At 40.8% G+C, this 23,308-nt stretch overlaps 1 protein-coding gene across 2 annotated transcripts in view; it reads right to left on the bottom strand.

Moving 5' to 3' along the window:
- The window catches only part of PATL1 (PAT1 homolog 1, processing body mRNA decay factor), a 38,161-nt gene that overhangs the window by 3,261 nt on the left and 11,592 nt on the right, over nucleotides 1-23,308 (bottom strand). Inside the window, exons 5-16 of one of the 2 annotated variants that reach the window (XM_082627601.1) lie at nucleotides 23,003-23,197; nucleotides 21,967-22,068; nucleotides 21,441-21,530; nucleotides 20,999-21,219; nucleotides 19,522-19,611; nucleotides 10,324-10,504; nucleotides 9,433-9,556; nucleotides 8,839-8,936; nucleotides 8,334-8,393; nucleotides 7,148-7,296; nucleotides 5,116-5,275; nucleotides 904-1,059 (exon numbers count right to left, since the gene is read on the bottom strand). In XM_082627601.1, the coding sequence (XP_082483727.1) occupies nucleotides 904-1,059; nucleotides 5,116-5,275; nucleotides 7,148-7,296; nucleotides 8,334-8,393; nucleotides 8,839-8,936; nucleotides 9,433-9,556; nucleotides 10,324-10,504; nucleotides 19,522-19,611; nucleotides 20,999-21,219; nucleotides 21,441-21,530; nucleotides 21,967-22,068; nucleotides 23,003-23,197 (1,626 nt within the window). Of the gene's footprint in view, nucleotides 1-903; nucleotides 1,060-5,115; nucleotides 5,276-7,147; nucleotides 7,297-8,333; nucleotides 8,394-8,838; nucleotides 8,937-9,432; nucleotides 9,557-10,323; nucleotides 10,505-19,521; nucleotides 19,612-20,998; nucleotides 21,220-21,440; nucleotides 21,531-21,966; nucleotides 22,069-22,549; nucleotides 22,624-23,002; nucleotides 23,198-23,308 lie in introns of those variants that run through there. The other variant, XM_082627602.1, reaches the window with a different exon arrangement.

Below are 23,308 nucleotides of genomic sequence, written 5' to 3'. Positions count from 1 at the left end.
TTTCCCTCTACTGTAACAGACGGCCCTTAGAGAGTGCTCACTGTGTACCAGGCATTATACTGAACCGTTCACAGCTGCTTTCTCATCTAAGAAACAGGACAACTCTGACATTGACCTCATCACCTCCACATTACAGATCAGGAAAGTGTGGCTCAGCAGAGTGAAATAATCTGTCACAAAGCTAGGATGTGGCAGACAAGGAGTGGAAACCTGCTCTGTCTAAAAGCTCATGTTCTTCTATATCCTGCTTCCCCTAGGAGTCTCTGGATCTTTAACCTGATATAGATGAAATATGAAATAGTCTCTTATGACAGAGACCGTTAATTACCTACCTAATACTGTATGCTTTCCTTCTCCTATTAGACCTGATTTTATTTGTGGTGACAATGGCGTGAACTAAAAGATGTTCTCCAGCCTTCCCTGCAGTTTAGGCGTGGCATGTGACTAAGATCTGGCCATTGAGATTAAGTAGAAGTTGGTGGTTAGAGCTCCTGGAAAAGGTCCAAATAAGGAGGACAGACAGCTACTCCACACCCCTTGGCCTTCTAAACACACCTCTCTTCCTGGTGCAAAGTGGAACCTTAAATTCCGCAACCATCGTGGACCATCAGAGGTCACAGGCGTGGCAGCCACTGCTAAGGATGGCAAAGAAGGGAAACTGAAGGAGCCTGTACCCCTGACACCGTGCAGTCACCATACCAGATTTATTCCACATGAGATACAGAACGTTCTCTTTTGTTGAAACCACTGTTATTTCTAGTTTTTATCACTATAAGCTTAATGTCAAAGGCTGAAGGAAGCCTTTTTTGTTGTTGTTACAATCGCCACGGCAGCCATTATTTTGACTCATAACTCAAATTTAAATGCCTCTCAAAGTTCAGGGACATAGCAGGGCAAGACCACCTTGTTCTGGAGCACAGCAGTGAGGTGAGCATTGGAGGGTGCTGGTGCAGCTGCACTCTGAGGTAGGTTCATTAGCTGTTGCAGAAGGCTGGTGACAGTCACTGATGGAAGATGATAGAGGAGAAGAGAGAAGGGACTCAATAAGCATGGCAGCACCTACCAAAAAAAAAAAAAAAGGGGCATTACATCTTGGCAACTGTTACTTCAGTCACACCCCATCAGTGGGCATGGATGGAAGGATGCTCAGTTGTATATCCAACTTCCCGAGGCAAGATTTAACCAAAAAGGGCTGACAAGCCCAGCAGATACTACCAGCATCTTAACAGCAGATTCTATGGCAGCTACTGAGAACTTTGTCAACTCAACTTGTAAAGGAAACAGCATTACTTGTGTGAACCAAGGGTGTAAAAATCACTTCTCAAATACACAGCAAGATTCATGATAAAACATCAGTATTCACTCCACAAATATTTAGAAGCTTACAGTGTTCCAGGCGTGTGAGCTAAAAACAAATAGTAAACAGGACAGACCCTCAGGGGTCTAAGGTGTAGAGGAAAAGCCATGAGTAAATTGGCAACTTTAATATATTGTGAGAGGGACTCTAACACAGGTAAAATTCTCAGTGCTACAGAGTTATCGAGAAGTATTTTCAGAGTTAACTGTATCTTGTTTTATCTTTTTATAAAAGCTCAGTGAGGAAATGGAGAAATGATTAACCAATTTTTATAGATTATTAGAGAAGCTAGGTGATCAGAAACTCAGTGTTCGGTTACAAAGCTACGAGCTAGAACCAGACTCCAAGGCTGCTGGATTCCAGCCTGCTAGTCCACTCATTCCGTTTTGCCTTAAGGCCCGGACTGGGAAGTTAAAATACAGAGCTACTGGTACAAGTAAGTTATGACACTTGAAAGGAAACTGAGGGTGCTTCCAGCACTCAATGCCCATGGCATAAAAAGTGACGGCTGGTTCTACTTTAAACAGCATCCAAGGATGCAGAAGACTCCTTTTCATGATCTACTACTCTAAATAAACAGAGCTTTAAAAAGGAAACCGTTCTTAAACATACACAAAAGTACAAAGACCAGTATAGTGAAGTCCACATACCCATAACCCAACTTCAACAACAATTCAATCAACAACAGGTTGCCAACCTTCTTAAATCTATGTGCTTCCCATATAAGATCATTCCATCCATAAATACTTCAATTGGCATCGCTAACAAAATCTCTCACAATATTATCACACCTAACAAAGTTTAATTCCTTAATTATCATCCAATATTTATTCCAAATTCAGTCTGTCCAACTGTCTCAAAAATGTCTTTTAACAGCTGATTCTTTTTTTTTTTTTTAAATGCCATCGGTGAATATAGTCCAACACAGCAAAGGCTTTCCTCAATGCTTTGGCAAATACAGTACACGCCCATCCTAGCTTGATGGACATTCAGTCTAGAACCAGCAATGTGAATTATTATTTTTATTTTTTAAATATTTATCTATTTGGTTGCGCTGGGTCTTAGTTACAGCACGCGGGATCGTTAGTTGCGGCATGCGAACTCTTAGTTGCAGCATGTGGGACCTAGTTCCCTGACCAGAGATCGAACCCAGGCCCCCTGCATTGGGAGAGTGGAGTCTTAACCACTGGACCATCAGGGAAGTCCCAGTAGCTGATTTATTTTAATCATGATTCAAATAAATCCACACATTGCATTTGGCTGGTAAGGCTTTTTTTTTTTTTTTTTTTTTCGCGTTATGCGGACCTCTCACTGTTGTGGCCTCTCCCGTTGCGGAGCACAGGCTCCGGACACGCAGGCCCAGCGGCCGTGGCTCACAGGCCCAGCTGCTCCGCGGCACGTGGGATCTTCCCAGACTGGGGAACGAACCCGTGTCCCCTGCCTCAGCAGGCGGACTCTCAACCACTGCGCCAGCAGGGAAGCCCTGGTAAGGCTTTTACAATCTGTTAATAGCTCCTTTGTCACTGTCCATCTCCTTTTCTCATGCCATTTATTTGTTGAAGAAACTGGGTCATTTGTCCCATAGTTTGGATCTGGCTAATTGCACCTCTGTGCTGTCACTAAACAGGTTTCACCATCCTCTGTTTTTTCCCATAAAAACTGATAATTAGAGGTTCGATTCAATTCAAGTTCAATGGAGGGGTCAGGGTGGTGCATGGCAAGAAAACTTCATGGAGAGAGCTGTGTGTTTTCTACTGCATCACATCAAGATGCACATAGTGTCCGGTTGTTCCCCGTAGTGGTGTTAACAGTCAACACTGGGGGACTTCCCTGGTGGCAAAGTGGTTAAGAATCCACCTGCCAAGGCAGGGGACACGGGTTCGAGCCCTGGTCCAGGAAGATCCCACATTAGGCAGAGCAGCTAAGCCCATGCGCCACAACTACTGAGCCTGCGCTCTAGAGCCCGCGAGCCACAACTACTGAAGCCCACGTGCCTAGAGCCCATGCTCCGCAACAAGAGAAGCTACTGCGATGAGAAGCCCGTGCACCGAAATGAAGAGTAGCCCCCACTCGCTGCAACTAGAGAAAGCCCGCACGCAGCAACGAAGAGCCAACGCAGCCATAAATAAATACATACATACATAAATAAAACCAAAAACAGTCATCAGTGGGTTCAGGTGTCGCCAGCCTGCTCCAACCACCGTAAAGGTCCCCATCCACCTTTTACCTAATGCTTTTGTAGCACCAGTAATGACTGCTGCCCAGACTGATTGCTTTTCCATTAGGAGCTGTAAAACTGCAATTTTCTAATTTTATCATTTCTTTTGAATTTATTAGCTGATATACCTTCTATAAAGAAGAACTTTTCTACTATCACTCTCTGGTCACCATGACATTTGGTTGTAATGTGGCAGGATAAATGCTTCTTTTCCTTTATTTACCACTTTTCAGAATAATGAGTTGATAGCCTAGTAATCTCTGAAGGTGATTAGTATATTTTTTTCATACCATTATGAACTCATTAAACTAAATATATTTGATTTACTTCAATCCACTCCTATAATTTTTCTTTCTGATGCAAATTATCCCATTTTGACCAAAAGGAGACCCCTTCAAATTGGTCTGTGCATCTTTTACACAGGACCCTAGTAATCTTTTAGCTTCCTTGCTTTCTGATACAAGATATTCCAGAATTATCTTGTACATTTTATGCCTCAGGACCTGGAACACGCTATTACTTCAAAAAAATGGTGTTTAGAGATGTGGTCTATTACTCTTTAACGCATACAGGTAAAAACTTAGCCTCTACACTTAACCAAGTTTTCCTCACTAGCAGATAAGCTCTACCAAAGCAGGCATCTTTGGATTCCTAACTTTCAGCACCTAGAACTAGGTGCTATATTTCTAGGACCTAAACAGTGCCTGGTACATAGAAGTGTTCAATAAATATTTGCTGAATGAAGAAATTCTTTCAATTCTATTATCATTTCAGAAGGAATAATTTTCACATCTTTCAGGTTCACGCTCATAAATTCTATTATTCTGAGTCTCACATTTAGTAATACTAGCCCTTTGTGCTAACCTTATCAATTCCTTGTTTTGAAATTCTATGACTCTTTTAAATTGTGCTAATCTTTCAAGTATTAAGACACGCATAAGCAGAGAGCAATTCTTACCAAGAGTTAACTTATAAACTTGATAATCATGTTTCAAATTCCAGCCCAGTTTAGGTTAGATAAAATCATTTAAAAGCACTGGCCCAATTCCTGTGGGACACCATCCAACTAAGTCTACAGGTCAATGTTAGCTACTAATAACAGCCCAATGAATGATACTTAATATCCAACAAAGTAACCAAGATCATAAGTTGCAAATTTAGTGAGCATCAGATTCAGCTGGGGATGTTGTTATAAACCCAGAAGCCCCGATCGTCTCTCTGTAAATTCTGATTCAGCAAGATTGGCGTAGGGCTGAATTATCTGCTTCCCAAGCAATTCTGACACAGACCACAGCTTTTACAACTACTTCAAGTAAGACGGAATTACTGCTTTCCTCCTGTTTAGGAACATGGTCTGTTGGATAAAAAGTGACATTAAAAATACAGGCCTGGAGTAAAGTTTTTGCTTTAAATAATCATATCACTCTGCCAAAGATAAAAGAATACAAAAGGGAAAAGGGGACAAAAAGACATCTGGATTCTAGAAATCTTATCAACTATGAAGACCCAAAGGAAAGATGTCCCACACATGGTGGATCACCTCATCTTGTGCATCCTTCTTGATAAGGAAAGGGAGGTTCCTGGCTGTTGTCATGAGAATGTCAGCCGCTTGCTCTGTGGAGAGGAAAGGAAGAATACGGGCAACCATTCTCTTCCCTTTTCTGATGCACATGATCTGTACAAAGTGGTCATCACTGGGCCTGCAGGGAAAGAAAAATGCTAACTCAGGTCAGCAAGAACAATGTAAAAAATCCCTTTTTTCCTCTTACATGTTACTGAGTGAATACACTGCATTTATTTTCACTCTACACTTATCTGTACTACAAAATAGAATTATTTTTCCAACTCTCAACCAAATAATAAAAAGTAATTCTTCGGGGCTTCTCTGATGGTGCAGTGGTTAAGAATCCGCCTGCCAATGCAGGGGACACAGGTTCGAGCCCTGGCCCGGGAAGATCCCCATGTCACGGAGTAACTAAGCCTGTGCGCCACAACTACTGAAGCCCGCGCGCCTAGAGCCCGTGCTCTGCAACAAGAGAAGCCACCGCAATGAGAAGCCCGCACACTGCAACAAAGAGTAGCCCTGCTCGCCGCAACTAGAGGAAGCCCTCACGGGGCAACGAAGACCCAATGCAGCCAAAAATAAATAAATAAAGAAGCCACTGTGGAGTTTTGGTATAGTCTCAAAGAATAAAAAAAAAAAAAAGTAATTCTTCGTTTCATAAATACTGAAAATCATTTCAAAAATTGTATGTTAAAGAATTGATCAAACTATATGCATTAATTTCCTTTATTAACTTTTAAGTAACTACACAAATGACATGGGTAAAACAGCAAAATCTGAAAATATATATAAGAAAAAAGGAATAAAATATTCATAATCTCAGAGATAATTTATTAGTGTTATCATTTTGAAGACATTTTTGCTGTCTATTGTATATTTTTATCTTTCATTTAAAAGAAAGGGTCCAGGGCCTCCCTGGTGGCGCAGTGGTTGAGAGTCCGCCTGCCGATGCAGGGGATACGGGTTCGTGCCCCAGTCTGGGAGGATCCCATATGCCGCGGAGCGGCTGGGCCCGTGAGCCATGGCCGCTGGGCCTGCGCATCCGGAGCCTGTGCTCCGCAACGGGAGAGGCCACAACAGTGAGAGGCCCGCATACTGCAAAAAGAAAAAAAAAAAATAAAAGAAAGGGTCCATATAATTTATATGGCTTTGTTACTTGACTTTTTTACTCAACAACTTCTTGTGAACACTTTTCTACGGCAATAAATAATACTTTAACTACATACATTTTAATGGCTGCATAACAGTCAAATCTATGGATAAACCCAAATTTATTCAACCAGTTCCCTGTCAGCCCGACTCCAGAAAAGGTGTGTCGAAAAGAAGGTCCTTTTTTGAAGTTCTGTTTTGCGTATGTCCTGGCTTAGAAGAATCATCAATTCTCTTGAATGGGCAAAGAGAAAGGGAGTGATTAGGAGACACAGTCCTCTTGCATTCATCAAATAAATATTGTGATTTATAGAACATTTACCATTAGCAAGATTCTGTTCCAGATACTGGGTGGGAGAGAGATGAGAGAGATATAGAGAAGTTATATTAAGGAGCTTAGTCTCCACTGGAAAACCAACTGGTTTCCATAGCAAATAAGTATTGTATGGAAATCCCAAGGAAGTGTTAAGTGTTAATACTTTCCCTCCTAGTAGGAAAGAAAATACATAAAGATCACAAGGTTGAACATTAGTAAGCATAAACCAGATGCAATCTGTAAGCTCAACAACACAAGCTAAATAATGCTCCCCACTGTATCTCCAGTGCCCAGCACAGTTCCTAGCAGATACCTGAATAGGTACTTGCTGAAAAAATGAATTCAGGATAAATAGATTTTTTTCCTGGCTGGAAAGAATTGTGAAATGTTTTATATGAAGTGGCATTTGAGGCCAAAAGGAAAGACTTTGAGCTTACTGAGATGGTAAGGAAGGATATCCAAAGGGTAGAACATATAAAGTTCAATGTAGCAGAGGAAGGAGTCTAGCTAGTCTGTGTTTTTACCAAAGTACACTACTCTTACCTCTCCTGTCCAGGCAATTTCCCCCTTAGGTTGTCATACATGCTACAAATTTTGTGCTTTCTTTCATCCATCAGGGCAGGTCGCTCTTCTTCCAGACTTAGGAGGTAACGCCTTTCATAATCCTCCACATCAAGGAGTAAGCTATAGGTCTAAGTGAGAGACAAAGCAGGCCTCAGCAAGCTCAGAGTATTAGATAAACAACTTCACAGTTTAGGAATACCAGATAAAGACAAAAGAGTGAGAGCACATTGTAATAAGATTGAGAGGGAGAAAGTGCTCTTTTAAACCCAGAAAAACATAGTGAAATAACTTCAAACAATTCTTCGAACATCATTCCCTGTACCTCCTTGACCCCTAATTCAGAAGGCAGACAGTGAACTGATTACACACTTTCCAAGTTCTCCAGCAGCAGCAACAGCATTATAAGGTAAACAACGTGCACCACTGCTCCAGGCAACGCCTTACAGTAATAAAAATGGTCGCAGCCCATGTTACTGCCGGGTGCCAGGCATACTGCTCTAAACACCTTGCAAGTACTCAGTTACTGAATACTAACTCACCACAGCCCAGTGAGACAGAGACTCTTACTGTTTTCAGTTTTGAAGAGAAAGAAACTGAGGACAGCACAGAAAGGTTAAATAACTTGCCTCAAGTCACAGCTCTGAGAAATGGAAAAGACATGATTTGTAGACTGTTTCCAGGGTCTGTGCTCCTAACCCCTATGCTCTACGCCTTGCAATATGTATTTATGCTTTAACACTAACTGCTTATATATTACCTGATTTTCCTTAGAACCCAGGACAGTGCCCAGCACCCAGGGAATGTCCAATAAATATATGTGAGCTGATTGAATAGACCTGAATTAATTCATAGGCAGAACAGTGTAATTTTTATTCTCATTTTCTTAGGAAGGTGACCTGCCCCAGAACGTTCACAGTTGTTAACTGAACAAGCTTGGATAAAAACCCAGGACTTCTAATTGCAGTGTTCTTTTCATGAGGCCATAGGTGAGGTATACCACATTCCCTTCTAGTGTGCCCTGTACACAACAGCACTTTACACAAATATATCCATTAATTAAAATCATGGAACACTAACTGATTGTTTACTTTCCCATTGTTGAGTACACATACATTTAATAGTTCCTTATTTGAAACTAACTACAGTAACAAATTCTAAAACTTACCTTCTCAATTATGACAAGGGTTTTTCGTCTTTTGTCCCGAACCTGTTTTTCTTTTGTCTCCTAAAAAAAGACAAAGACTATTCAATGTGAACTCTTTACCCATGTTAAAAATAATTTACTGGCACATAGGTAATTCCATTTGTAACAATACTTTGAGAATATTGACTCTTCGAAAGTTAATACTCTAAAACAAAACTAATGTGGACAAAGGTCATAGAGTTGACTGAATCAACCCACACATAAACTGAATTCACAGATAGGCAAAAGGTAATTGCACAATGCAGTGGAAGATGAAGATGTCATAGGAAAATCTTAAAACACAGAGAAAATCATAGTTTTAAAAACTGGAGTCAATAGCTGATGTTGCCTGCGGCCAGAGTGACCTAGTTCAAAGGCTCCTGCCACCCTGGTCCTGCGTGGCTGCCTTAGGATTCCAATCCACTGACCCCCAAAGAAGTGGTGATGACCCAGACTTTTTTAAACACACAATTCTACAGACACTTACATCATCCTCACTCCGAGATGTCACAACAGCATCAATCATTTTTCGGGGATTATTCACACTAGAGACAGTAAGCTTTCCCAAAGAGCCCTCAAACTGCACTGCAGGGACACAAAAATTCCAACAAATAAAAACTCAGAAATGCAGGCAGACAGCTTTCAAAGAAGATCTTTATAGTCTATATTCTTTACACAGAGTCTCACAATTTACTACAAAAATCTATGTATTATCTAAAGCAATCTCTTATCAACATCTATCCTTTCCCATTTTTTTGGTTGTAATAATAAATAAAAATCTGAAGTATTTCCCCCTTATCTATTTTATGGATACTAGAAATTATAACAGGTTTTAAAAAGTCATGGAATCTCAAGTAGAAAAGGATCTAAAAGGCTATCTGTCAAACCATTCACTCCATGCTTGAATAAGGCTGACCTGTGCATTTGTCAAGGACAATGATACTTTATACATCAGTTTCAAACATCTCTATCCAATCATCTATACAGTTACTTTTATTCTATCCTATCAGCAGTTACTTTTATTCGATCCTATCAGCAGCAGCACATCTCTCCATTAGGGCTGTGGGGATAAGGACCTCACCTGGCTTATAGGCGTGCTCCAGTTTGGCCACCTGAGGGGTAATGAGCTTGGTGCGCTCCTTTTTTGGGCCATCACCTTGCACTTCTTCAGCAGCTGACAGTTTCTCCAGTTTTTCAAAATAATTCTACCACATGAGGAGATGATTTCAGTTGCAACAAGCACAGAATGTGGTCTTTCTTTATCATGAAATAATTAACTTATACTAGTGGTAGGTAGCAACATTACTTGTACTCTCTAAATATATCGATCTTTAATTTTTGTTAGATTGCTATGAATTTACTTTATCAAAAAATTCCAGCCTTCAAAATAATCATCAATGGAAATATCTTTAAAGTTAGACTGCCAATATTCTTTATTTATTTATTTATTTATTTATTTGTTTGTTTGTTTGTTTGCGGTACGCGGGCCTCTCACTGTCGTGGCCTCTCCCGCTGCGGAGCACGGGCTCCGGACACGCAGGCTCAGCGGCCATAGCGTACGGGCCCAGCCGCTCCACGGCATGTGGGATCTTCCCGGACTGGGGCACGAACCCGCGTCCCCTGCATCGGCAGGCGGACTCTCAACCACTGCACCACCAGGGAAGCCCTAGACTGCCAATATTCTTCATTGAAAGAACCAGATTATTGATGCCGAAAAGATTTGAAAATATTGGTCTGAGAGCTTCCGTAGGTAAGAAATAAAAGGCATATATGCCAAACCTTTGAGTGAATAGTGTGACAGGTTCCTCAGCTTGAAAAGAGGACAGAAGTTGCTTAGTCAATTCTTATCCGCTTGAAGACTAACCTCAAAAGAAAATCCTATCAACATTTAATTCTACCAATATTTAAATGAGTACCTTCACCAGGGTAAGGGACTAAACTATTATCCTCAAAACTAGCACAGAGTACTTACCTGGTAATAAAAATCATCCAGGTAGGGATCAGTGCTTTGCAGCTGCACCATCTGGATTTTAGAGACCCAATCTTTTTCTCGCTGCAACATGAGATTGGCATATGGATCCTTTCGGAGATGATCCTGATGACTGCTCCGGTGACTTCCTCTTTCTCCTGCACCATTGAGATTCCGATGCTGACTGAAAAAGAAATATATGCCACATTCACTCCAAGTGGATACATGAATTATGCCTTGTAACAGCACTGGAGTAAACCAGGCCAATTGAGAAAAAGGTCCCCCTTTGCTTTTGTTAAAAGAGGAGTGAAAAAGAATCGAATCTTAACAGAATTTGAAAGGAAAGAGCTGTGCAATGCATAATTAAGGAAATAAAACTACGATCCAACTGCCTTACCATAAGCTAAGCACTCTCACCTATGGACTTTTTTTTTTTGCGGTACGCGGGCCTCTCACTGTTGTGGCCTATCCCGTTGTGGAGCACAGGCTCCAGAAGCGCAGGCTCAGCGGCCATGGCTCACGGGCCCAGCCGCTCCGCAGCATGTGGGATCTTCCCGGACCAGGGCACGAACCCGTGTCCCCTGCATCAGCAGGCGGACTCTCAACCACTGCGCCACCAGGGAAGCCCTCACCTATGGACTTTTGTATAAGCCCCACTATCACCCTATGAGGTAATAAGGTAGATTTATTTTCTCCACTTAAGACAACAAGCCGAGGCCAAAAGAGATCAAGTAGCTTGCCTAAAGCAGGACACCAGGCAGCAGAGTGAGAGATTTTGAACACATGCCAATTTGACCCCAAGTCTATATACTTTTAAAAAAACTTGATGAAAATCATGAAATACCTCAAACATATAGAAAAGCCCAGCAAATACTATTTTTATTTTTATTTATTTATTTATTTATTTTGCTGTATGCGGGCCTCTCACTGCTGTGGCCTCTCCCGCTGCGGAGCACAGGCTCCGGACACACAGGCCCAGCGGCCATGGCTCACGGGCCCAGCCACTCTGCAGCATGCGGGATCCTCCCGGACCGGGGCACGAACCCGCGTCCCCTGCATCGGCAGGCGGACTCTCAACCACTGTGCCACCAGGGAAGCCCCAGCAAATACTATTTTTAAAAAAAATCCATTTACTCACCATCTAGACTTAATGAAAAAAAAAAGTATTTGGTCAAATTTGCTTCAGACTTTTAAAAAGTAATATTAAAATAATACCGTGTGACATTTACAGTTGAAGGCCCACCTATACCCTCCAGATCATGGTTTCCACCTTCCTATAGGAACCACTATCCTGACTTTGTTATGCAACCTCCATGAAATGTTTTTATACTTTTTTTACTTGTACATCTACCTTTAAATATTATACAGTTACTCCATTTTACATAACTGGTACTAGACATACAGTTCTGCTCCTTGTTTCTTATTCAACATTAGACATACAGTTCTGCTCCTTGTTTCTCATTCAACACTATGCCTTTCATATTTATCCAGGTTGATGATAATATACACAGGTATATACTGAAAAGTAGAACTGCTAGGATGCAGTGCATCCACATTATCAACCTTAGTATTTATTGCCAAATTCTCTCTCAAAAGGCTGTGCACACCATTCCTGCCAACAATGACAGTTGAGACACTTCACGTTTTGCCTGAGGATATAAAATGGTTATCTAATTTGCACTCTTCTGATTACAAGTGACTCTGAAAAATCTTTTCATTTTTATGAGCCATGTAGGTTTTCTCTATTGAAAATTACATGTTTGTGTTTGATGCCTTTTGTTACACAGAAGTTTAATATATTTTTGCAATTTTATTAAAATATTTTAAACTGCTTTATTAAGTGATAACTGATATACAAAGAACTGCACATATTTAATGTGTACAAATTGGTAAGTTTGGACATATGCAAACATTTGTGTTATCATCACCATAAACAAAGTAACAGACATATCCAACACCTACTCCTTGTGTCCCTTTCTTTCTCTTTTTTTGGTGGTGGTAAGAACACTTAACATGAGATCCACACTCTTAAATTCTGAAGTACATAATACCATAATGTTAACTGCAGGCACAACAAGTTTCATATTTTAACAGTCAAATGTATTAATCTTTTCCTTAATGGTTTGTACTTTTTGTATCTTAAGAGTCCAAATTGGTTTTTTTCCCCTGAAAAAAATATTCTGGAACTTTTTTGAAAGAAAAAGTAAATTACACACAAAGAACCATAAAATGAAAGGTTGAAAAAACCCTCAAAATTATGTTTAATTCTCTTATTTTATATATAAGAATGGTGATAGAATATAAGCTCCATGAAGGCAAGGGTTTGATATGTCTTGTTCTTCTTTCAATCCCCCAAACTGACTATAGTGCCTGGTACACAGCTGAGGTCACATATATAAATATGTATTTGAATGAGGATTAAACAGAGGCAAAGATAAAGAGTGACTGTTGGCTTTACATAAGACCCATATGTAATGCTAGAGGCTATATTCAAGATTATGTCTGAGCTGAGATGGTCAACAAAAGGTAATTAAAAGTATGGAAAGAACTTGGTAAGCCGTGAATATAAAATGCTGATTCCCCACCCCCCAGATCTAAATTGTTTTTCAGAATTATAGTAACTTGGAAATAAGTTGATAAGCTCTTGTCATTTAAAGCTTGTGCACTGGTATGCAGGCAGCTACTGAATCTAACAACATAATTTAAAGTTCAGGGCTCCGGTTTTTGGAAGGTGGAAATGGATGGAGGACACTCCCTCTTGTGAGAGCACCGGAATCACAACTAACTGCTGAACAATCATCGACAGGAAGACACTGGAACTCACCAAAAAAGATACCCCACATCCAAAGACAAAGGAGAAGCTGCAATGAGATGGTAGGAGGGGCACAATCACAGTAAAATCAAATCCCATAACTGCTGGGTGGGTGACTCACAAACTGGAGAACACTTATACCACAGAAGTCCACCCACCGGAGTGAAGGTTCTGAGCCCCACATAAGGCTTCCCAACCTGAGGGTCTGGCAACGGGAGGGGGAATTCCCAGAGAATCAGACTTTGAAGGCTAGTGGGATTTGATTTCAGGACTCTGGCAGGACTGGGGCAAACAGAGATTCCACTCTTGGAGGGTACACACAAAGTAGTGTGTGCATTGGGACCCAGGGGAAGGAGCAGTGACCCCCATAGGAGACTGAACCAGACCTACCTGCTGGTGCTGGAGGGTCTCCTGCAGAGGCTGGAGGTGACTGTGGCTCACCATAGGAACAAGGACACTGGCAGCAGAAGTTCTGGGAAGTACTCCTTGGCGTGAGCCCTCCCAGAGTCCACCGTCAGCCCCACCAAAGAGTGGGTAGGCTCCAGTGCTGGGTGGCCTCAAGCCAAACAACCAACAGGGAGGGAACCCAGCCCCACCCATCAGCAGACAACTGGATTAAAGTTTTACTGAGCTCTGCCCACCAGAACAATAGCCAGCTCTACCCACCACCAGTCCCTCCCATCAGGAAACTTGCACAAGCCTCTTGGATAGCCTCATCCACCAGAGGGCAGACAGCAGAAGCAAGAAGAACTACAATTCTGCAACCTGTGGAAGGAAAACCACATTCACAGAAAGATAGACAAAATGAAAAGGCAGAGGACTTTGTTCCAGATGAAGGAACAAGATAAAACCCCAGAAAAACAACTAAATGAAGTGGAGATAGGCAACCTTCCAGAAAAAGAATTCAGAATAATGACAGTGAAGATGATCCAGGACCTCGGAAAAAGAATGGAGGCAAAGATTGAGAAGATGCAAGAAATATTTAACACAGACCTAGAAGCATTAAAGAACAAACACCTGGAAGAATTAAAGAACAAACAGACATGAACAATACAATAACTGAAATGAAAAATACAACGGAAGGAATCAATAGCAGAATAACTGAGGCAGAAGAAAGGATAAGTGACCTGGAACACAGAATGGTGGAATTCACTGCTGCGGAACAGAATAAAGAAAAAAGAATGAAAAGAAATGAAGACAGCTTAAGAGACCTCTGGGACAACATTAAATGCACCAACAATTGCATTAGGGGTCCCAGAAGAAGAAGAGAGAGAGAAAGGACCCGAGATGAAAAGATTATCTGAAGAGATTATAGGCAAAAACGTCCCTAACATGGGAAAGGAAATAGCCACCCAAGTCCAGGAAGCGCAGAGAGTCCCAGTCAGGATAAACCCAAGGAGAAACATGCCGAGACACATAGTAATCAAACTGACAAAAATTAAAGAAAAATTATTGAAAGCAGCAAGGGAAAAATGACAAATAACATACAAGGGAACTCCCATAAGGTTAACAGCTGATTTCTCAGCAGAAACTCTACAAGCCAGAAGGGAGTGGCATGATATATTTCAAGTGATGAAAGAGAAGAACCTACAACCAAGATTACTCTACCTGGCAAGGATCTCATTCAGATTCGATGGAGAAAACAAAAGCTTTACAGACAAGCAAAAGCTAAGAGAATTCAGCACCACCAAACCAGCTCTACAACAAATGCTAAAGGAACTTCTCTAAGTGGGAAACACAAGAGAAGAGAAGGACCTACAAAAACAAACCCATAACAATTAAGAAAATGGTCATAGGAACATAAATATCAATAATTACCTTAAACGTGAATGGATTAAATGCTCCAACCAAAAGACACAGGCTCGCTGAATGGATACAAAAACAAGACCCATATATATGCTGTCTACAAGAGATCCACTTCAGACCTAGGGACACATACAGACTGAAAGTGAGGGGATGGAAAAAGATATTCCATGCAAATGGAATCCAAAAGAAAGCTGGAGTAGCAATACTCATATCAGATAAAATAGACTTTAAAATAAAGAATGTTACAAGAGACAACGAAGGACACTACATAATGATCAAGAGATCACTCAAAGAAGAAGATATAAAAATTATAAATATATATGCACCCAACATAGGAGTACCTCAATACATAAGGCAAATGCTAACAGATATAAAAGAGGAAATCGATAGTAACACAATAATAGTGGGGGACTTTAACACCCCAATTACACCAATGGACAGACCATCCAGACAGAAAATTAGTATGGAAACACAAGCTTTAAATGACACAACAGACCAGATAGATTTAATTGATATTTATAGGACATTCCATCCCAAAACAGCAGATTACACTTTCTTCTCAAGTGCACATGGAACAATATCCAGGATAGATACATCTTGGGTCACAACTCAAGCCTCGGTAAATTTATGAAAATTGAAATCATATCAAACATCTTTTCCGACCACAACCCTATGAAATTAGAAACCAATTACAGGGAAAAAAAACATAAAAAACGCAAACACATGGAGGCTAAACAATACGTTACTAAAAAACCAAGAGATCACTAAAGAAATCAAAGAGGAAATAAAAAAATACCTAGAGACAAATGACAATGAAAACACGACGATCGAAAACCCATGGGATGCAGCAAAAGCAGTTCTAATAGGGAAGTTTATAGCAATACAATAAGCCTACCACAAGAAACAAGAAAAATCTCAAGTAAACAATCTAACCTTACACCTAAAGGAGCCAGAGAAAGAAGAACAAACAAAACCCAAAGATGGCAGAAGGAAAGAAATCATAAAGATCAGAGCAGAAATAAATGAAATAGAAACAAAGAAAACAGTAGGAAAGATCAATAAAACTAAAAGCTGGTTCTTTGAGAAGATAAACAAAATTGACAAACTTTTAGCCAGACTCATCAAGCAAATGAGGGAGAGGACTCAAATCAATAAAATTAGAAATGAAAAAGAAGTTACAGTAGACACTGCAGAAATACAAAGCATCCTAAGAGACTACTACAAGCAACTCTATGCCAATAAAATGGACAACCTGGAAGAAATGGACAAATTCTTAGAAATGTATAACCTTCCAAGACTGAACGAGGAAGAAATAGAAAATATGAACAGACCAATCACAAGGAACGAAATTGAAACCCTGTTTAAAAATCTTCCAACAGGGCTTCCCTGGTGGCACAGTGGTTGAGAGTCCACCTGCCGATGAGGGGACATGGGTTGGTGCCCTGGTCCGGGAAGATCCCACATGCCACGGAGCGGCTGGGCCCGTGAGCCATGGCAGCTGAGCTTGCGCGTCCGGAGCCTGTGCTCCGCAACGGGAGAGGTCACAACAGTGAGAGGCCCACGTACCGCAAAAAAAAAAGAAAAAAAAAACTTCCAACAAACAAAAATCCAGGACCGGATGGCTTCACAGGTGAATTCTATCAAACATTTAGAGAAGAGCTAACACGCATCCTTCTCAAACTCTTCCAAAAAACTGCAGAGGAAGGAACACTCCCAAACTCATTCTATGAGGCCACCATCACCCTGATACCGAAATCAAAGATACTAAAAAAAAAGAAAATTACAGACCATTATCACTGATGAATATAGATGCAAAAATCCTCCACAAAATACTAGCAAACAGAATCCAACAACACATTAAAAGGATCATACACCATGATCAAGTGGGATTTATCTCAGGGATGCAGGATTCTTCAATATATGCAGAACAATCAACATGATACACCATATTAACAAATTAAAGAATAAAAACCATATGCTCATCTCAATAGATGCAGAAAAAGCATTTGAAAAAATTCAATACTCATTTATGATAAAAAGTCTCCAGAAAGTGAGCACAGAAGGAACCTACCCCAACATAATAAATGCCATATACGACAAACCTACAGCAAACATCGTTCTCAATGGTGAAAATCTGAAAGCATTTCCTCTAAGATCAGGAACAAGACAAGGATGTCCACTCTCGCCACTATTAGTCAGCACAGTATTGGAAGTCCTAGCCAAAGCAATCAGAGAAGAAAAAGAAATAAAAGGAATACAAATTGGAAAAGAAAAAGTAAAACTGTCACTGGTCCCAACGACATGATACTATATGTAGAAAATCCTAAAGACGCTACCAGAAAACTACTAGAACTAATCCATGAATTTGGTAAGGTTGCAGGATACAAAATTAATGCACAGAAACCTCCTGCATTCCTATACACTAACAATGAAAGATCAGAAAGAGAAATTAAGGAAACAATCCCATTTACCATCACACAAAAGGAATAAAACGCCTAGGAATAAACCTACCTAAGGAGGTAAAAGACCTGTAAGACTTGTACTCAGAAAACTGTAAGACACTGATGAAAGAAATCCAAGATGACACAAACAGATGGAGAGATATACCATGTTCTTGGACTGGAAGAATCAATATTGTGAAAATGACTATACTACCCAAAGCAATCTACAGATTCAATGCAATACCTATCAAATTACCAATGGCATTTTTCACAGAACTAGAACAAAAAATTTCACAATTTGTACATAAACACAAAAGACCCCGAACAGCCAAATCAATCTTGAGAAAGAAAAATGGAGCTGGAGGAATCAGGCTCCCTGACTTCAGACTATACTACAAAGCTACAGTAATCAAGACAATATGGTACTGGCACAAAAACAGAAACATAGATCAATGCAACAGGATAGAAAGCCCAGAGATAAACCCACACACTAATCTATGACAATGGACAAAAGACAGTCCCTTCAATAAGTGGTGCTTGGAAAACTGGATGGTTACACGTAAAAGAATGAAATTAGAACACTCCCTAACACCATAAACAAAAATAAACTCAAAATGGATTAGACACCTAAATGTAAGACTGGACACTATAAAACTCTTAGAGGAAAACGTAGGAAGAACACTCTTTGACATGAATCACAGCAAGATCTTTTCTGATCCACCTCCTAATGGAAATAAAAACAAAAATACACAAATGGGACCTAATGAAACTTCAAAGCTTTTGCACAGCAAAGGAAACTACAAACAAGACGAAAAGACAACCCTCAGAATGGGAGAAAATATCTGCAAACAAATCAATGGACAAAGGATTAATCTCCAAAATATATAAACAGCTCATGCAGCTCAATAGTAAAAAAACCCAATCCAAAAATGGTCAGAAGATCTAAATAGACATTTCTCTAAAGACATACAGATGGCCAAGAAGCACATGAAAAGCTGCTCAACATAACTAATTATGACAGAAATGCAAATCAAAACTACAATGAGGTATCACCTCACACCAGTTAGAAAGGGCATCATCAGAAAATCTACAAACAACAAATGCTGGAGAGGGCGTGGAGAAAAGGGAACCCTCTTGCACTGTTGGTGGGAATGTAAATTGATACAGCCACTATGGAGAACAGTACGGAGATTTCTTAAAAAGCTAAAAATAGAATTACCATATGATCCAGCAATCCCACTACTGGGTATATACCCAGAGAAAACCATAATTCAAAAAGACACATGCAGGGCTTCCCTGGTAGCGCAGTGGTTGAGAGTCCGCCTGCCGATGCAGGGGACACGGGTTCGTGCCACGGACTGGGAAGATCCCACATGCCACAGAGCGGCTGGGCCCATGAGCCATGGCCGCTGGGCCTGCGCGTCCGGAGCCTGTGCTCCGCAACAGGAGAGGCCACAACAGTGAGTAGGCCCACGTACCGCAAAAAAAAAAAAAAAGGGACACATGCACCCCAATGTTCATTGCAGCACTATTTACAATAGCCAGGTCATGGAAGCAACCTAAATGCCCATCGACAGACGAATGGATATAGAAGATGTGGTACATATATACAATGGAGTATTACTCAGCCATAAAAAGGAATGAAATTGGGTCATTTTAGAGACGTGGATGGATCTAGAGACTGTCATACAGAGTGAAGTAAGTCAGAAAGAGAAAAACAAGTATCGTATGTTAATGCATATATGCGGAACCTAGAAAAATGGTACAGATGAACCAGTTTGCAGGGCAGAAATAGACACACAGATGTAAAGAACAAACATATGGACAAGGACACCAAGGGGGGAAAGTGGCGGGGAAGGGTGGTGGTGGCGAGATGAATTGGGAGATTGGGATTGACATATACACACTAATATGTATAAAATATATACTAATAAGAGCCTGCTGTATAAAAAATAAGTAAAATTCAAAAATTCAAAAAAAAAAGAATCTGTGCATTGAAAACATAAAATAACAGCATATATGATCTGACTTAACCAGTTACAATAAGTGCAATACTGATTAGATTTACTTAAAAAGTAAACTACATCAGTCAAAAATGAAAGCTAAATTAAGAAACCACAAAGGAGTAGGATAAGTACTTACTTTCTATTCTGTTGCTGTCTCTGATGCAAGAGTCGACGGTGCTGTGGATGAAGGTGCGTTGTGTCTGGTCTAAACATTGGGGCCTGTGATCTAAGCAAAACGGGAAAAGATGTGCAATTCTGTCATCCTGATGACTTGAAGTTTTTAACAATCTGGTCAGTACAGGATAACTTCATACAGGTTCACCCAAGGGAATGCTAAAGTCTATTCTAAGATCTTTCAGAAGGAAGGCACCACTGTATTTTTATGTCTTCCACAAAAGCCAATTCTCACCTCCTAAGAGGACAATCATAAAATTAGAATGAATCAGCAGTAAAGCAGTTTAATTCTTTTTCTTTTTGCTCCTGTTAAAGAGAAGTCTCTAACAGATTTAATGTACTTAGTTTCAAGTATTTGGGAATGACATTGAAACATATATGTGTGATAGTTAATTTTATACCAACTTGGCTAAGGTAGCCAGTTGTTTGGACAATCACTCATCTAGATGTTGCTGTGAAGGTATTTTGTAGATGCGATTATCATTTACAATTAGTTGACCTGAAGAAAAAAAGAGATGGCCCTCGATAACGTGGTTGGGTCTTGCCCAATCAGTTGAAAGGAAAACATGTTTCCCAGGGAAGGAATTTTGCCTCAAGACTAGAACACGGAAATCCTGACTGAATTTCCAGCCTTCCCACCTTCCCTATAAATTCAGACTCAAGGTTGCAACCTCAACTCCTACCAAAATGTCCAGGCTGCTGGCCTGCCCTATGAATTTTGGACTTGCCAGCCCCACAATCATGCAAGCCAATTCCTTACAGTAAATCCCTTCTTTACTTATTTATCTATATCCTACTGGTTCTGCTGCTCTGGAGAATCCTAACTGATACAATACGATATGTAATAAAACACAATTTCACTGAAGCAGGAACTTAAACCCCTCTTGTTATAAAATCACAGTGGAAGCAAGCAACTAGCTAGCACTGAGATTAGCTGACAACTCAACATCTATATCTCTGTTCCCTTTTTGGGTTTTTTTTGGCTGAGCCGTGCAGCTTGCAGGATCTTAGTTCCCCGACCAGGCACTGAACCCAGGTCATGGCAGTGAAAGCACCGAATCCTAACCATTGGACCGCCAGGGAACTTCCTCTCTGTTCCTTAGTATATGATAATTCTTGTTAAATGACAAACACTTAGTGCATATGTAAGTATGTGTGTGTTTGTAAAATAAGTGAGACATAAGAAACTTCAGGAGAAATAAAAAAGGTGATTAGTAATGTGCAAATGTACACAGGAAGCATGTGACTGGAGGGAAATGTGATTCATAAGAAAGACTGGAGACTGTCAAACATTTCTGTGTTTGGCAACTCCAGGATCAAATAACATCTCAAAATGTATCACTTGCAAATATCAACAGACTTCTATGTTACATCACTAAACGTCAATGATCAAGAGACTTAGATGACAATGGATAAATGGAGGCATTTGTTTTGTGTACCGTAGGTTTTGCAGGTGAGGCCCTGGGCCAGGAGGGTGCTGCTGAGGAGGAGACGGTGTAGCAGGGGCTGGAGCACTAAAGAAGGCACGGAAGCCTGGTGCTGGGGGAAGCATCTGCCCAACTCGCCCTTGCAGCAACTTGGGATTCATGGCAGCAAGTGGACTACCAACAAATCCAGGGACCCGTGCAAACTGGCTGGGAGACATCCGTCCAGGCTGTAGCTACAAGAGGGACAAGATCTTAGATTCAGTTGATCAGCAAGTCCCCTTACTTTTATCCACAGAAACGTGAATACTGCTTCCATCAGTAACTTTGTTTGAGAAAGTAAAGGAAAAAATAAGAGGCGGCAGTGACTGATGAACAGCAAAAAAGGGGGATATCAGCTAGTGAACCTTAGGAAAGTGAGAAAGCTCTTTAAGGGCTGAGCTAACCCTAGGCTTACCTGTGCTCCTCCAAGAAGCTGTGCTCTCTGGAGGGGGCTGAGAACAGAAGGAACACTAGGAGGGAAAGGGTGACCCAGTAGGGAAGAGTTCTAAAAAAAAAAAAAAAATTGTATTTATACCATGAAAACAGGTAAATAACAGGGGAACTCAACAGAAATACAGAATTAACTTAGATAGAAAAGCTCTCAAATTGTAGAGCTGAGCTGTCCACTGAAGGAATATGAAAGAGAGTAATGCTAGAAGTTACAAAGCACTATGATCACATAACATGAAAGAGAAAGAAGTAGAATGAGGGACTGTAATAGCAAGAAAGCAGATCACGTCAAGTTTAGATTTTTAAGATCAGAAAAGAGTCGAGGTAAGAAATAGCTGAACATGAGGAACTAACTATGTCTTCGGACCCGGGGACTATCAGATCCAGAAATTGAAGTATGGAGATTATAAAAAACATGTTAAGATTTAGGAGATGTCTACATACCAGGCAGTGATCAGAAAATATTTTCATTAGATTGTAAAGTGACATACCGGGACACTGCAGAGCTGGTTTGGAGACATCCTCTCACCGTAGGGAGCAGGATAGCGTGGTGGCATCGGGGGTCGAACATGGACAGGCTTCGGACACAGAATCTATCAGGACAAACATATATACAACTACACTCAGTGACGTCAGTTCTTCCTCTACCTACTCTTCCTCCCCTCGAGTACCGGCAGAGACACAGAACTCAATGCAAAGCCCTACTTCTAAGCAAACTGCTATGGCTTTGGTCCACACACAGAACCTTTGGTCACTTCCTCTCACAAATATCAAGCAATGTGCCACTTTTAACTGAGGAAGATTTAGCTAATTCTCCAGTTATCCCCACCCTTCCATGCTATCTGAGGGAGGTACCAGCAGATATTCTGACTTGCAAATTCTCTCCAAGAGGATATATTTTGGTAGCAGTGAGGGAGATGGAATGATAAGAAAGCTGGAGGATTAACTAAGTCCTATTCTGAAGTCCCTATGATATGGCCGCCATGCTCAGCTCTTTCGTGTACATTGTGACTCCACCATTTCATAGGATATTGAGCCTAACTAGGCCATACCAATACCACCCTCCCCCCATACCTTCCAAATTGGCCTTCCTTTTCAGCTGCTGGTTTCAGGTGGAGGAAAGTCTATGGAACAGGACTGCACAGGCTCTAGGGAAAGCAGGGATATCTTAAAGGTAAAAAGGGATGTGGACAATGCTGTGTGTTCCCACTCCCCCCAGCTTTCAGTTACCTCTCTGCCAATGTTTTGGGCAGCCAGCAAAACACTTTAAAAAGGACATTTACACTAAATGTGGTTAACTACCCTTTTCTCCCCCAATTAAAAGGCAGCCGCAACAGCAGCAGCACCAGCAATGGGCATTGGGGAATGTGTCTCTTATTTGTACTAACTTTTCCTCTATTGGCTACTTTTCTTTTTAATCTAACGCCTACCCCAAACTTCCACCCTCCTCCCAGCATCACCAATTTCCCAAATAATTTTGCCCAGATTCCCAATATCCTGGGCTGAGTGCCTGTTAATGAGAGGTACCTGTTGGTTGAAGCTGGGTACAGCCGTCTGCTTAGGTGGGGTGCCTATGGGGACAGCTCTAACAGGAGGACTCCCAATGATAGGAGAAGTTGACCGCCTTGGTAATGCACGCTCAGAAACGTCCCGATCATCTTCTGGGCCCTGTGGGGGCCTCTGAGGCAAGGCATATTCTAACACAGACACTGTAGGCATTTCCTAATTGAGGAAGTAGTGTTAAAAAAAATTAGCTACCTTGAAATATTTTAATAACCTTTACAGATGCCAGATATCTTGAGAAATTATTTTAAAAATTTTTATTTAGTTTTA

The sequence above is a fragment of the Mesoplodon mirus genome (assembly GCF_964341445.2).
Source record: "Mesoplodon mirus genome assembly, chromosome: 7".
Classification (NCBI taxonomy): Eukaryota; Metazoa; Chordata; class Mammalia; order Artiodactyla; family Ziphiidae; genus Mesoplodon; species Mesoplodon mirus.
This window is presented reverse-complemented; position numbering and strand designations above follow the sequence as displayed.